General features: G+C 40.9%; 1 protein-coding gene across 1 annotated transcript in view; it reads right to left on the reverse strand.

Moving 5' to 3' along the window:
• The window catches only part of LOC126335272 (uncharacterized), an 83,394-nt gene that overhangs the window by 35,556 nt on the left and 30,421 nt on the right, over positions 1 to 17,417 (reverse strand). The window contains exon 3 of the mRNA XM_049998330.1: positions 9,678 to 9,928. Coding sequence (XP_049854287.1) covers positions 9,678 to 9,928 — 251 coding nt within the window. The remainder of the gene's footprint in view (positions 1 to 9,677; positions 9,929 to 17,417) is intronic.

Genomic DNA, 17,417 nt, shown 5'->3' on the forward strand with positions numbered 1-17,417 from the left:
GACGGTGGAAAGACACTCTTCGTGGAGTGGGGAGGATTTCCTGAAGGATGGATCTCATTTCAGGGCAGGATTTGAGGAAGTCGTATCCCTGCTGGAGAGCCACATTCAGAGTCTGATCCAGTCCCGGAAAGTATCCTGTCACAAGTGGGGCACTTTTGTGGTTCTTCTGTGGGAGGTTCTGGGTTTGACGGGATGAGGAAGAGACTCTGGTTATTTGCTTCTGTACCAGTTCAGGAGGGTAGTTGCGGGATGCGAAAGCTGTTTTCAGGTTGTTGGTGTAATGGTTCAGTGATTCCTGACTGGAGCAGATTCGTTTGCAACGAAGACCTAGGCTGTAGGGAAGGGACCGTTTGATGTGGAATGGGTGGTAGCTGTCATAACGGAGGTACTGTTGCTTGTTGGTGGGTTTGATGTGGACGGACGAGTGAAGCTGGCCATATGACAGATGGAGGTCAACGTCAAGGAAAGTGACATGGGATTTGGAGTAGGACCAGGTGAAACCGATGGAACCAAAGGAGTTGAGGTTGGAGAGGAAATTCTGGAGTTCTTCTTCACTGTGAGTCCAGATCATGAAGATGTCATCAATAAATCTTTACCAAACTTTGGGTTGGCAGGCCTGGGTAACCAAGGCGGCTTCCTCTAAGCGACCCATGAATAGGTTGGCGTACGAGGGGGCCATCCTGGTATACATGGTTGCTCCCTTTAATTGTTGGTACGTCTGGCCTTCAAAAGTGAAAAAGTTGTGGGTCATGAAGCTGGCTAAGGTAATGAGGAAAGAGGTGTTAGGTAGGGTGGCAGGTGATCGGCGTGAAAGGAAGTGCTCCATCGCAGCGAGGCCCTGGACGTGCGGAATATTTGTGTATAAGGAAGTGGGATCAATGGTTACAAGGATGGTTTCCGGGGGTAACTGATTGGGTAAGGATTCCAGGCATTCGAGAAAGTGGTTGGTGTCTTTGATGAAGGATGGAAGACTGCATGTAATGGGTTGAAGGTGCTGATCTACATAGGCAGAGATACGTTCTGTGGGGGCTTGGTAACCAGCTACAATAGGGCAGCCGGGATGATTGGGTTTGTGAATTTTAGGAAGGAGGTAGAACGTAGGGGTGCGGGGTGTCGGTGGGGTCAGGAGGTTGATGGAGTCAAGTGAAAGGTTTTGTAGGGGGCCTAAGGTCCTGAGGATTCCTTGAAGCTCCGCCTGGGCATCAGGAATGGGATTACCTTGGGAAACTTTGTATGTGGTGTTGTCTGAAAGCTGACGCAGTCCCTCAGCCACATACTCCCGAAGATCAAGTACCACGCTCATGGAACCCTTGTCCGCCAGAAGAATGACGATGGATCGGTCAGCCTTCAGATCACGGATAGCTTGGGCTTCAGCAGTGGTGATGTTGGGAGTAGGATTAAGGTTTCTTAAGAAGGACTGAGAGGCAAGGCTGGAAGTCAGAAATTCCTGGAAGGTTTGGAGAGGGTGATTTTAAGGAAGAGGAGGTGGGTCCCGCTGTGACGGAGGATGGAACTGTTCCAGGCAGGCCTTTTTTTTCTTTTTTTTTTAATTCTACAAGCTTTTTGCTTGGTTTTGGTGACATTTTACACACTGATCATGTTCCTAGGTGGGAGATTTTCTAGCTTTGCCTTGATATTCGAGAAAAACATCTTAACAGTCTCTCTGTTCACTTCTGCACGAGCTTGTTTAATATTTTCGCTTAAACAAATGGAAAGATCTTCTGACTGTCATTTGAGGAATAAATGTACTCGTTCTTCTCCTGGCAAATTATTATGAAATTTCTTCTCTTTTTCGGCCAGATCTATCAAGGTAGCCTTTAACTAAATGTCTAATATCCAGTTTAGTGAAGGGAAATCCCCAATGTGTAGTCCTCAAGATACCTTGCTTCAACATTTCTTCTTCTTTATTTAGCACTGGCTGGCCTCCCATTTTTTCGGATGTGCTTCCTGCACTTTATTTTGCAGGGTTGATTTAGGTATTCCATACAAATTACACACTTTTCTGTATGGTAATTTACCACTCTGAATATCACAAACAGCTTTATCTCAAAGTTATGGGTCATAATTACACCATACTGTAGCACCTCTCCTGCTCTTATATGTTCTTGGCATTTTCCAAAATCACCCCACACCATACACAGTTCTACAAAAACCGACGTTATTTTATAACCTTGCACAAGAAACTCAATAAACTTGTACAGAAACTGTCTCCATGCTGTTAGCTACTGAGTGCATCGACAATTACGGTTACAATAACTTCCAGCTAGGCGCAACAATAGAAAGTTTCCATTTTACAATAATGCATGGATTTTTAACACTGAGACTGTTCGTCAATTGTTCACCTAGGGAAACAACTGACGTAAAATAAAAGTTGTGGAAAGCAATAAATGCAATCTTCCATTTCAAATAACTGGCACATGGACGTTAAAATAAGCAATTCTTTGTTTCTATGTAGTGTCAAAGAGCAAATAAGCCATATCCAAATTCGCCCCGGTGTCCGAAATCAACCCGTTTGATGGTAGGCCTTCAGCAGGCCTCTCCAAGTGGAACGGTCTTGGGCAGTTCTCTGCCAGGTGCTACCAGTGATCTTCTTGATATCTTTGTCCCACCTGTCCGGTGGTCTTCCTCTAGGACTCTGATGGTATCTCGGACTCCACTCCAGTACTGGCTTCGTCCATCTGCTGTCTTTTCTTCACGCAATGTGGCCAGCCCACTGCCATTTCAAGGAGCCTACTGTCTCTAAATGTCCTTAACCTTTGTCACAGACCGGATGTCTTCTGCCCTTTTCCTATCCTTTCTTGTATAGCCCAGCATTGAGCTTTCCATGGCTCTCTGTGCTGTTCTAAGTTTCCCTTCTGTAAATGTGTTCAGTGTCCATGTCTCACAACCATATGTCAGAACAGGAAGAATGCATTGATCAAATACTGTTTTCTTCAGATTTACTGGCATTTTTGATCTGAATACTGTCAAGTTCCTCCCAAATGCTTGCCAGCCAAGCTTGATGCACTGATAGATTTCTGGACTTACATCTCCCTTCATGTTTATAATATGGCCAAGGTAGATATATTTACTGACCTCTTCTAATGGACTGTCCTTGACTTTCACATCTCCAGCTGGGACCCAGTTGTTGAACACTACTTTTCTTTTGAAAAGGTTCGTGTTCAAGCCAACCAACTGACATTCCAACGCAAGATCTGAAACTAAGTTTTGGAGCTCTGCAAAGTCATTGGCCAGTAAGGCAATATCATCAGCAAATCTCACGTTGGTAAGCCTTCTTCCATTAATTCTAATTCCCTTACCTTACCAGCTCACCTTTGACGTAGCCAATTTCGGTACAGCTGAGAACAATTTTGGGGAGACGGGACCATCTTGCTTGACACCCCTCATAAGCGGAATTTTTGAGTTGATTCACCGATATTAACAAAATCTGAGGAAGTCTCGTAGATACTGCTGACCACTTCAATGTATACTGCCCCCACTCCTTGCTCACTCAATGCCTGGAGGACAGCTATATGTCTAACGGAGTCAAACACCTTTTCAAAATCAACAAAAGCAGTTCAGAGCGGCAGTTGTCATTTGTTTCACTAACAGTTTCACTAACTGTCAGAATGTGGTCAACAATGCTAATACTGCTTCGGAATCCTGCTTGTTCTACAGGTTGGGCCGAGTCTAGGATGGAACTAATTCGATTTAACAGGATCTTTGTGAAAATTTTGTACAAAATTGAGAGCAGGCTGATAGGATGAGTATAAATATAATCTTTGCCTTGTTCCACGATAGTTGGATTGAAGCATAGTGCAGGCAGGAAGTGAATACTTTTGCCAAGTGATTTATTGTTACCTCTCCTGCCAGTTTCATGATGTCAGCACTGAGCTCATCACCACCCGCCACTGTTCCCTTCTTCATGTTATCTAGAGCACACCTGACTTCCAATGGGAGTATATCTGGAACACTAGGTACATCATTTAATTTAGATACACTCTGATTTTCCCTTGGTTTGCTATACAAATTGCTATAAAAGTCTCTGGTGAACTTCAAAACCATCTCCTTTTCAGTGATTCGACTGTCATTTCCATCAAGTGCAATAATTTGCTTTTTACCAATTGTGAGTTTTCGTTTTGGCTGACGTAAAGCTTGTCTTGTTCTATGAGCTTGCTCGTAAGGTGTCTTCACTGAATTTCTGTAGGTCAGTTTTCATTTCTCTTCACAATGCCTTACATGGTTCAGAATACGCTACCATGTCTCAACCGGTTTGGATTTCATTTTCTTCCTCTGTTGTAACAGATTTTCAGTTTTGGCACTGAATTTCTTTGGTTGTTTGTTCTTTTGGCATAGGCCACCAACTTCATGTGCACTTGAAACAATCATTTCTGCCAAATCTCCATCTTTAGTCATGTGGAACTTGCTTTGGAGGACTTCTTGGAATTTAGACGAATGTTCTTCCAGCTTTTTGAGGTTGATTACACTTCTCTTCCCTTTCATAAGTTTATTCCTTTCATCTCTTACACTGAGTTCGATGCTTGCTCGCACCAGACAGTGATCACTGCCAGTGTAGAACTGATTTAGCACCAATAAATCTTTTACAATCTGCAGATTGTTTGACAGAATAATGTCTATCTCATTTTTGACACTGAAATTTGGACTCCTCCAAGTCCATTTTTGGTCAAGCTGATTCTTAAAGAATGTATTCATGGTGGACTTATTGGTGTACTCAGAAAACTGGACTAATCTCTCACCTCAATCGTTTAGGTCATCAATCCCTTAGTTGTCCACCACTGTGTCACCTTGCTTCTTGGTGCAAACTTTTGCATTAAAATCACCAATAACCATCTGGAAGTGACAATTGCTACCTTTTTTACAGGTGCTACCAGGCTTTCATAAAAAGATTCTATTTCTTCCTCAGCGTGACTTGAGGTGGGCGCTTACACCTCATCAATCTGTATTTTATACTTATTCGACACCTTACGGACCATTTGAGTTATCCTCTTAGAAGTTCCTTCTAAGATAGCTACTCTATCAGTGATATTCTTGTTAATTAAGAACCCAACTCCATTGAGTTTTTCTTCTGGGTCGCCACAAAAGTAGAACAAGTTGCAGGAGTGCAAACAGAGACAGTCTTCCCCTTTGCTTAAACCAACCATACTCTAGTTGATTTTTGTAAGCTCTTTCTAGATCTCTTCTAGTCTGTTGTTGTCTATTAGAGAGCGACAGCTATATGTACAGACTTGAAAAATCTGCATCTTTTTCTCAGCACATCTTGGTGTTTGGAAATCAAAGTTGCTCCCACCCAAAGATCCGACTGTGGGGCTATTACTCCAGAAAATTTAATTTAATGTCACATCATGACTCAAAGGTGAGAAGCATAATTGCCATGCTTGCTTCAGAATGGATTGGCGATATAATTTCCAGGCCACCCCTGACATGGGGAACAGACGCCCTTGATAGGCTGCTCCACTAGAGTACAGACGCAATCACTTTGCTCGTTTTGGTCCACCCTGGGTATTGCATTTCCCCGGTGCCACCCATATCTGAGAGGCTTTCCACTATCTGCCACCTGGGGAGGTACCCGTTGGGGGACTAGCAACCTCACTATTGCAGTACTAATTAGATATCACGTGAGCTAGTACAAATTTAGTGATGGCGTTCATTATACAGACTGACATTCTGACTTTACAGTAAAGTAGTTCAAATTCTATGAAACTAATTAACCTACAAGATAAATAACAATAGTCCAGAAGCAGGTACATTTTACATAGCAGATTTTGCTTCTGTGTATGTTGGATGCCGACCTTTCCGATTGTAATATCACTGAACTGATTTTTATACACAATGTGGCATACATCTTTAATTAATTAAATAATTAAGCCATTAATTATGAGTTTTGCATAATTTACCATAACTTTCAATATGGCACTTGCACTTGTGGATAGATTATTCCCAATGTGGAAGTACAAAATGGCTTCATAAACTTTTCTAAATTTCTAGACCATGAAATATTTCATAAATAAATTTATTGTTAATAGTTACAGTCTTCTGTGAGTTGCAAAATGTAACTTAGCAGTATTTGAAATGATTGTGTAGTTGAGAAACAACTATTTGATGATACCCTACTCTTTAAATAATTGACATCATCCAAAACAGTCGGTCTGTAGTCGGGAAGGAAGTGCATATCATCTTCATTGTGAAAGTCAGTTGCCAAATGTGAACATGCTAACACCGCTGTGAGAGTCCTGGTCAACAAGTAAATAAACAACACCTACATCAATTCTGCTCCCGGTAATCACTCAGTTAACATTTATGTGACAATTTGGTGTATCTACAAAAATATGCTTCTGAATAGCTACCATTTAACTTCTGGATTTGTAGGTTACTTGACAGTGATTTGTGATGAGAGGTGGGGTTGCAAATCTGTGGGCTGTAGGGTAACATAAGTGCCAGCCACATGGCTGTCCCCTTAAGTCTTAAAATAAGGTTTGAGTTACTGCCTGCTGCTGAAAGTATGTCTGAGCCAGCATGGGACACCTCACCTTTTGGACTGTGGTCAATCTTACTGAGATGTCCAGACAAACGCAGAGGGTGTGATTGCCTGTCACTGGAAACTCCAGTTTTAGGTGGGTTATGGAGCCCCTCAGGAAAATAGTGGACTGATCAGGAAAGAAGGCCAGTATCCACTCTGTATGCTTGCCGGGGGTGGGGGTCTCATCCAAGATGTGGAGGATGCTCTGCCAGCAGGGACTGAGCACACTGGGTGCAGCTAGCAGCAAACTGCAGTTCACATAAGCACAAATGATGACTACTGTCTGAGTTCAGAGGCCATCCTCTGTTCCCACATGTGGCTGACTGTATGGGTGAAGACAGCTAGCTTCGCCCATGGAGTGGAAGCAAAGCTATTGTTTTGCAGCTTTGTTCCAAGAACTGATTGCGGTCCTCTGGTTTGGAGCAGAGTGGAAAGTCTAAACCAGAGTCTAAGGTGATTCTGCAATTACATCAGATGCAAATTTCTTGACCTCCACTATCAGGAGCAGAATTGTCAGGTTCTCTTTCATAGGTCACACATACACTGCAAGCAGGAAGTGGCTATGAGGGTAGTAGAGTGTAGGTGGTGAGCACATGTGGTTTTTTTAGGATAGAGAAATCTCTGACAGCCTTGATGAGATGTCTTCTCAGTCCAGAAAGGGTAGCATTCCATCACAGCAGACTGGAAAAAGAAAATGTTGACACAGTATTAATTAACAGCAGGAGCACCCATGGGGAGGTCCTCGAACTAATCTCACTTATAAACAGTAACAATGCCCACAGAGTTCTCGGGACAGAAAGTTGGCTGAAACCAGAATTCAGCAGCAGCGAAATTCTAAATCCCAATTGGAATAGGCTAAAGGCTGGTGGCAGAAGCATGTTTATAACCACACAAAAAATATGATAATATTTAGCGAGATTAGTACAGATTCCAAATGTGAAATAACTTGGGTGAAAACAAGTGTTAAAGACGGATCAAACATGGTCATTGGATGCTTTTATAGACTCTTGCCTCACCAGCATTAGTGGTGAAAGAGTTGATGGGAAACTTCAATATTTCATGTACATTTCCTGGTCACATTATATTTTTAAGTGGAGATTTTAACATACCAGTTCGACTAGGAGAGTCGTGATTATGACGGACTGTAGGGACAGAGGACCACGTGAAATTGTTCTAAGTGTTCCATAAAATTTTGGGCATGCAGCTGTATAAATCCAGCTTCTTCTTCTTCTAATATTTCAGCTGAATACCGCCCACCCATCTTCAGAGTGAGCCGAGGTGACTAGCGCTCCAGCACTTGCTCCGTCCTTTTAAACCCGAGGACCGAACCACTGCATATCTGGGCAAAGATACACAAGGTGCCAGAGATGTAGATAGGCAGCAAAGAGGTGTAACATATGCATGGAAATTAAATCTATGGCTGCGCAGTCGATCCATACGGCGATATCGATGTGTCACGAAGAGCTGTACTGTTGTGACATCTTTGTGATTTAATTACAGAAATTGCTGGATTCCATGATTTGTCCAAGCTAAAGCCACTATCTCTATTTATTATATTTGTCGCCAACCAAATAGAGTCCCAGAAAGATGAAGTCAAGCCTAAAATTTCGACATTATCACACACCATAGAGTGCCCAGTGTCAATAGTGTTTCGCCACCGCAAATTTATTAGGTTGTAAGAGACGGGTGTACCTGCGGTGCTCTGTGCATCTCTCCCGGACTGAATGTGTTGTCTGTTCGAAGTATGAACAGCTGCACTCACAGGGGATCTTATAAACCCCAGGCTTCCGAAGCACCAAATCATCTTTAACGGAAACCAAGAGAGCTGCAGTCTTTGGTGGAGGGTGAAATATCAGTTGCACTTTGTGTTTACCGAGGATCTGTCCTATTTAAATCAAAAAGTGTGACGATGTACGCCAGGGGATGGCCTGAAGAGAGTCTGTGTACCAAAAGAGGTAGCCAGTAGGCAAAACAAAAAACTGCAACTATTATTTCTGAAATGTATTGGCCCCTTTTTTAACCAACAGTATGTCAAGAATATTTAAATATTAATGACAATAAAATGAATTCACTCTAACTTTAATTAAGTCTCTTAAAATGAAGGGAAAGGCATTACAACTGAAACTGCTTTTAGAGACATTTCTCTTATGAGGAGTTGTGTGAATGTACTTGTGTGGGAGGTATTACAGGGTGGTTGTAAATAGGCTATGTCTTAGAGTCATAGGCCATGGTCATCAAACCAACAGAATCAAGTAGAACCTTGCAAGTTGCTGTACCCACTCCTTTCCCAGCTGAAAAGTTGTAAGCAAGTTTTTTGTATGGATAATAGATTTTACTTAAATCATAATTATTGAAATCAAAGGCTCCAGTTGTTAATTAAGTGACGATTTCATTCACAAAACCAGTTTTGGCAGAGTTATGAATCATTCTGAAGTGTATTCAATGGTCTGCAAAGAACAGTAATCACATACTAAAATGATTTTTACTTCTTCTCAAACTAAGGCATTTAATTCTACTTCATACTTTCTGCTGTGTGGCTGTGCTTAATACACACGAGAATGATTTGTATTTTAATTGAAACTAGTTATGTGAATAAAATTTCAGCTTAACTGACAACTACAGCATTTGATTTCAATAAACATTCTATTAACTGTTGTGGAGGATCTCCAGTCTTTTGAGGAGTGGCAACTAAACCACTTTCTTAGCAGAAAGGCATTTAATCTTGTCATGAAATTGTATCACTTATGAATGAAAACAAATACATTAATGAATTTGTGAACATTATCATTTACAGAATATAATGGTAATTCTACAATCAGGACAACTATCCTAGAGTTGATTGAGTTCCTGTAACTTGGTAACAGCTTCTGTTCTTTTATATTATATTGTAAAGTTTACTCTACTGTCAGTGTGAGAAGTACTAGATAATTAGAAACAACCTACTTGAATTTCCTTCTGGAAAGTTACCGACACTTGGTGCGCAAAATAACTTATGCATATATTTTTACCTTTTACACTAGGGCAATTACTGTTAAAAAAATCAGCTGCAATCTGATATATTCACTCATCTTTGGACATCAATGAAAGAATGTTATTTTGATAATATCCTCGCTTAATACTAACAACTTCATATAGAGATAAACTGGACATAATTTCATACCCAGCTTTGCCATCATCAATTTTGCTGGTAGGTCTTGATGAACCATTTGCATCTAGTTGCCTTTCCTCAGGTTGGTCTGAACTGGCAGTCCTATCATTAGATTGACGAGGTCGGCAAAATACATCCACTATTTGAACATCATCATCATCGGCCTCTATCATGTTGCGAGCAACAAACCACTGGTCCATGGTGAATGCATTCAGTGTTGGTGAACTTATATGTACCATTGGCTCTTTATTCAATGTTGAATCCTGTAACAACATTATATACCAAAATCAAAGTAGTATAATTTGAATAATAAACTTCAAAGCAGTACATTGTTCTATTCATATCATCATGATATGAAAAATTAAATAAACATATTTCAGTGATAATTATTCACCAAATAGTAAGAATACCCACCATTCACAGCATGTGGTTTCAGAGTGAACTGACTATTGGAACCACAAATATGCCTCAAAACTAGTTCTGGAAATATATATTCAGATACTGTATGTAGTAAATAAAACTGTATGAATTGAAATGTCCATCAAGTCTTATGTTGATATTATTACAGTTTGAGATTGCAGATGAGAGAGAAGGGCAATTGGAGAAAGTGTGCAAGAGAGGCATTTGGTAATATGGTTGGTGGGGGGAGGGGGGGGGGAGGGTTGGGATGGGAGCTGATAAATATGGTATGAGAGAAAAAGAGGGTAGGATGAGGAATAATGTACATGGGAAAATCAGAAATGATGAACAGAGCATGAAGGTAAAGGGGGGGGGGGGGGGGGGTAAAGAGGTAGAATGTGGAGTGAGGCAGGAAGGATGTGAGGGACTGATGAATATAGTAAGAGGGAAACTGGATAGCAAGAAAAGCAGGAGGGAAGGGCCAAGAGAGAGATAGAGACAGACAGACACAGATAGAGACAGAGGGGGGGGGGGGGGGGGAGAGATATGGGGGTGGGGGTTAGGAACAACAACGACAAAGGCAAGAACATGAGATACTTGTTTTTCACTTACCTTACACTGCTCCATAATATGTGATGACTTCAAATCTTATCAAATCTCACAAATTCAATTAAGCTTGTTTTTAAAATTTGTGTCCAACCCTTCTTTCTTATTCTTCTTACTAGTTGCTTCAGACTAGCTATCACATGCTGGATTTATATCGCTGTTGTCCATGTTTTTTTTTTTTTTGACAATTGCCATTCATGAATACCCACTTTCTTTGCAAGAACCATTTCTTCAGCATCTTTATCAATGTAGTCTTTCCACATCGTCTGAGGCCTCCGTGTCTCCTGTTCCCATCCACAGCCCCTCTGAATGTCAATAGTACACATTTGTTTTCTGGCATCCTCAATATGCACCCAGCCTAACTATACCAACACTATTTCACTTTATTTACAGTGCTGGGACTTGACTGCTGATTCAACAGCCCTTTGTGTTTTAATATATTCTACTACCCCGCCATGAACCATGGACCTTGCCGTTGATGGGGAGGCTTGTATGCCTCAGCGATACAGATGGCCGTACCGTAGGTGCAACCACAACGGAGGGGTATCTGTTGAGAGGCCAGACAAACGTGTGGTTCCTGAAGAGGGGCAGTAGCGTTTTCAGTAGTTGCAGGGGCAACAGTCTGGATGATTGACTGATCTGGCCTTGCAACACTAACCAGAACGGTCTTGCTGTGCTGGTACTGCAAATGGCTGAAAGCAAGGGGAAACTACAGTCGCAATTTTTCCCGCGGGTATGCAGCTTTGCTGTATGGTTAAATGATGATGGCGTCCTCTTGGGTAAAATATTCCGGAGGTAAAATAGTCCTCCATTTGGATCTCCGGGCGGGGACTACTCAGTAGGACGTCATTATCAGGAAAAAGAAAGCTGGTGTTCTACGGATCAGAGCGTGGAATGTCAGATCCCTTAATCGGGCAGGTAGGTTAGAAAATTTTAAAAGAGAAATGGATAGGTTAAAGTTAAATATAGTGGGTATTAGTGACGTTTGCTGGCAGGAGGAACAAGACTTTTGGTCAAGAGAATACAGGATTATAAATACAAAATCAAATAGGGGTAATGCAGGAGTAGGTTTAATAATGAATAAAAAAATTGGAGTGCGGGTAAGCTACTACAAACAGCATAGTGAACGCATTATTGTGGCCAAGATAGATACGAAGCCCACGCCTACTACAAGTTTATATGCCAACTAGCTCTGCAGATAATGAAGAAATTGATGAAATGTATGATGAGATAAAAGAAATTATTCAGGTAGTGGAGGGAGATGAAAATTTAATAGTCATGGGTGACTCGAATTCGACAGTAAACATAGTAGGTGAATATGGATTGGAACTAAGAAATGAAAGAGGAAGCCGCCTGATACAATTTTGCGCAGAGCATAACTTAATCATAGCTAATACTTGGTTTAGGATCATGAAAGAAGGTTGTATACATGGAAGAATCCCGGGGATACTAAAAGGTATCAGATAGATTATATAATGGTAAGACAGAGATTTAGGAAGCAGGTTTTAAATTGTAATGACATTTACAGGGGCAGATGTGGACTCTGATCACAATCTATTGCTTATGAACTGTAGATTAAAATTGAAGAAATTGTAAAAAGGTGGGAATTTAAGGAGATGGGACCTGGATAAACTAACTAAACCACAGGTCGTACAGAGTTTCAGGGAGAGCATAAGGAAACAATTGACAGGAATGGGGGAAAGAAATCAGTAGAAGGATGAAGTAGTGAAGGCAGCAGAGGATCAAGTAGGTAAAAAGACGAGGGCTAGTAGAAATCCTTGGGTAACAGAAGAAATATTGAATTTAATTCGTGAAAGGAGAAAATATAAAAACGCAGTAAATGAAGCAGGCAAAAAGGAATACAAACGTCTCAAAAATGAGATCCACAGGAGGTGCAAAATGGCTAAGCAGGGGTGGCTGGAGGACAAATGTAAGGATGTAAAGGCTTATCTCACTAGGGGTAAGATAGATACTGCCTACAGGAAAATTAAAGAGACCTTTGCAGAAAAGAGAGCCACTTGTATGAATATCAAGAGCTCAGATGGAAACCCAGTTCTAAGCAAAGAAGGGAAAGCAGATAGGTGGAAGGAGTATATAGAGGGTCTATACAACAGCGATGTACTTGAGGACAATATTATGGAAATGGAAGAGGATGTAGATGAAGATGAAATGGGAGATACGAAACTGCGTGAAGAGTTTGACAGAGTACTGAAAGACCTGAGTCGAAACAAGGCCCTGAGAGTAGACAACATTCCATTGGAACTACTGACGGCCTTGGGAGAGCCAGTCCTGACAAAACTCTACCATCTGGTGAGCAATATGTATGAAACAGGCAAAATACCCTCAGACTTCACGAAGAATATAATAATTCCAATCCCAAAGAAAGCAGGTGTTGACAGATGTGAAAATTACCGAACTATCAGTTTAATAAGTCACAGCTGCAAAATACTAACGCACAATTCTTTACGGACAAATGGAAAAACTGGTAGAAGCCGGCGTTGGGGAAGATCAGTACGGATTCTGTAGAAATGTTGGAACACATGAGGCAATACTGACTCTACGACTTATCTTAGAAAACAGATTAAGGAAAAGCAAACCTACATTTCTAGCATTTGTAGACTTAGAGAAAGCATTTAAAAATGTTGACTGGAATACTCTCTTTCAAATTCTTGAGGTGGCAGGGGTAAAATACAGGGAGCGAAAGGCTATTTACAATTTGTACAGAAACCAGATGGCAGTTATAACAGTTGAGGGACATGAAAGGGAAGCAGTGATTGGGAAGGGAGTGAGACAGGGTTGTAGCCTCTCCCTGATGTTATTCAACCTGTATATTGAGCAAGCAGTAAAGGAAACAAAAGAAAAATTCGGAGTAGGTATTAAAATCCATGGAGAAGAAATAAAAACTTTGAGGTTTGCCAATGACATTGTAATTCTGTCAGAGACAGCAAAGGACTTGGAAGAGCAGTTGAACGGAATGGACAGTGTCTTGAAAGGAGGATATAAGATGAACACCAACAAAAACAAAACGAGGATAATGGAATGTAGTCGAATTAAGTCGGGTGATGCTCAGGGAATTAGATTAGGAAATGAGACACTTAAAGCAGTAAAGGAGTTTTGCTATTTGGGGAGCAGAATAACTGATGATGGTCTAAAGTAGAGAGGATACAAAATGTAGACTGCAATGGCAAGGAAAGTCTACCTCGATAAGACACCTGAACAATGGTTGGCTCATTTTATGACATTCTGGCACCTTTTGCAAACAATGTACAACCCAAGAGGTCCGCTGCAAATCACAGAACCTTGACATGCATGGCAATGATCATAACATCAGTTGTCAGGGAAATTCAGAGATGCCATACAGAGCGGAAATGACAAAGGCTAATACGTATTATGAACCCTGTTAAATTTTATGCTGTAACGTGGAATGTATGTAATTGAGGTGAAATACACACACAATAAAGAAGGAACACGAGAATTTATTCTGCAGTGATTGGCATTTGGGATTACCAGCTGGCAAGGACTTGGCCTCTTCAAGAGTCTGCTGCCTCAAGATACAGCAACACGGTCCAGCCAAACAGTTATTACAGGTAAGTAATGGTGACCACAATAACTTATACATAGTCTACCTCGATAAGACACCTGAACAACAGTTTGCTCATTTTATGACATTCAGGCACCTTTTGAAACAAGACTTTTGATGGGCTTGTGCCACTGGGTAAGAAGATTTAATTGAAAGAAAAAGAATATGTTTGATTAAAAATGCAAAAAAAGGATCAAAGAAGAACAGTTTTGTCAGTACACAGCAATGGAGGCAACAACTTGGATTTCTGACAGTGTATCAACTGTTGTTTGTGCTGCAAATACACGAATTCTACAAAAAATAAATATGTTGCAGGGATATTGTCGAATCCCTCAAGAGCGACTTCATTAAAGGAGCACATAAGTACACATATGGGAAGAACAAACTATATATGAGTTACCTGTAAGCTGCTATCGTCTCCTTGGCACAGTGCCAACACACCTGCAGTCAACCACAGTTGCATTGGCAGAAAATTCCACCCAGGCTGCAGTCGCAAAATGACTAATTGCGGGCGACGTGGTCTGCCTCGCCTGGCATATCAACTTCTCACTGACAACTTGAGATGACAAGAGATGTTCTCAATCTTTGGTGAGCTGTATTTGAAAGCGAGCTCCCATGTATACTTACGCTAATGTGATCACAACAGGTTTGAGTGACCAAAATTTTCCTTTCTTAGGTATGTACAGAGTCTTTGTGGTGCTGCAGAAGTAGGCACCGAGTTAGGAACTGGTGATACTGATTTTGTTAGTGCACGCCAGCAATTAGTACAGTCATGGCAACAAATGACTCTGAATGGTTAAAGGAATAAGAGTATATGTCAAAACTTAAATTTCTTGTATTACTGGCTTAAGAAATGAATTGCGTTGCCTACTGGAATCAGTGCTATTGCTGGGACGAAAACAAGTTCGGGGACACACAATAGAGAATCTCTACAAAGAAAAAAGAAATAAATGCTAAAATTACATAGTTACAAACTGAAATTAGGATGTTAAGTGGGGAGTTACATGACAAGATACATAAACCGTTCGATCTAGTAAGACAGGTCAATGAAGTTTCATAAAGTAAATAATGAAAATGCAAGAATTTGTGATGGAGCAATTTAGAACAGTACAGCAACAAATCTCAGACACACAATTGAGGTTTACTGCATTAGAACAAACCAAATAATCAAATTTAACAGTTATTCCCAATTCCGCCTTTGGTATTTTGGAGGATCAATTAACTGACTTAGAAAAGCAGAAAGCACAAAAGAAATTCGAATCAACTGCCAATACAACACAGTATGAAAGCACTCTCAGATAGGCATGGTGAGGAACTCCAGAGAATCTGGGACAAGCTTCAAAAACAAAAGAGGAGTAGCAGACTGCCAGGAGAGATAATTGAGGAACTGCAATTAGGAAATGGAACAAGTTTTTCCAATCCATTTCCAGAGTTAAAACTGGAGGGAGATGAAAACACAAAGTATTTTTTGGGCATTTTCTAGGTCACTAGCTAAATTTTGGGAACATTCAACAAGGATTACCCACATTGTGTCACACACTGTACGCTCTACATATGCGATTTATTACTAATAAGTGGAAAATTGTTAAACAGCAGGGCATGTGCTCAGCACACCGCTCTTCCAACCGTATGTCAGTTTGCGAGACTGGTGTCGCTGCTTCTCCATCAAGTAGCTCCTCAGTTTGCCACACAAGGGCTGAGTGCACCCCAGTTGCCAACAGCACTCGGGAGACTGGATGGTCACTCATCCAAGTTCTAGCCCAGCCCGACAGCACTAACTTGGCTGATCTGACGGGAACCAGTGTTGCCACTGCAGCATTGCAATTAGCAAACTAATGGTTTAACTGGTGATTAAATAGTATTGTTTCTTCAACATATTCTACACACTACATTATATTAGATACTGCTATTAGAGCATGAAAAAAGTAAAGTAAGAATAAGATGAATTAGATAAAATTAATGAGCTAATTACACAAACAGTGTCAACCAAATCTATGAATAAGTTTAATTTAGAAAGTGCATGATATTTAAGTTTAGATATTAACAATGCAAAATATAATTGTGCCACTGTGCCCCTGATGCAAAGTTCAATTAAGAAACAAATAATACTTGGCTGTTATTCATGTTTTCACAGGGAACAAAAAAACGAGGTGTTACTGACATCACATAAAACAGAGAAGGGTTACACATGCCAATATAAGCATGTACCATAGCTAATGACCTGGTAACATCCAAGCTACACTCAAATGAAGAAGGTGTATGAATGTCCGAGATTCCAGTTTCTTAACACTTGGAGGTCTGCTCTTGAGCAGCCTTAGTGGACGTTCAAATTCAAGATGTAGACATGGGTCTTAGATACCAAAAGGAGTAGGGTCTAGATTACATAAAATGCAAGGTAGATAGATGCTTCATATGGCACGAGATAATGTACACTATATTTGTGTAAGAGAAAAGTAGGCATGGACCAAAAGGATGACCAACACCAAAAGAGGAGTGAAGGGGACACTATCTCTGTAAAGAATTATAAGTACCTTTCTGCAATAAGTGTTGTATTTAACACTGTTTATAAGGGTAGTACACCATCATTAATTTTTTTTATTTACTCCAAGATAACTAGCAAGCTCTTGAATGAACAGATGGAAATACTAAGTTGGACTAACTGACAGTCTGTAACTTTGAAAAAGTTAGATAAAAAAGAAGAGGCAGGCATCTGATCTCTGTTACCCAATCGTGGCATTAAGTGAACCAGCAGCGATAAAAGTATGCAAATATCATTCAGCATTTAAAACGCCTGAACTGAGAACAGGGCAATAATGAATTCAATTATACTTCCGTAAGTATGTGTTGCAGAGCATATCCCAGGGAATCATCTGGGATCAAACCTACCTCGATAACAAAGATTTACTAAGTTTTGTTTTATCCAATGTACAGAATATATGCCAACGACCTTGCCACAGTGGTAAGAGCGATTCCCTTCAGATCACTGAAGTAAGCGCTGTCGGGCTGGGGTAGCACTTGGGTGGGTGACCATCCAGTCTGCCGAGTGCTGTTGGCAAACGGGGTGCACTCAACCCTTGTGAGGCAAACTGAGGAGCTACTTTATTGAGAAATAGCAGCTCCAGTCTCGCAAACTGACAGGAGAGCAGTATGCTGACCAAATGCCCCTC

This window comes from Schistocerca gregaria, chromosome 2 (assembly GCF_023897955.1).
Source record: "Schistocerca gregaria isolate iqSchGreg1 chromosome 2, iqSchGreg1.2, whole genome shotgun sequence".
Classification (NCBI taxonomy): Eukaryota; Metazoa; Arthropoda; class Insecta; order Orthoptera; family Acrididae; genus Schistocerca; species Schistocerca gregaria.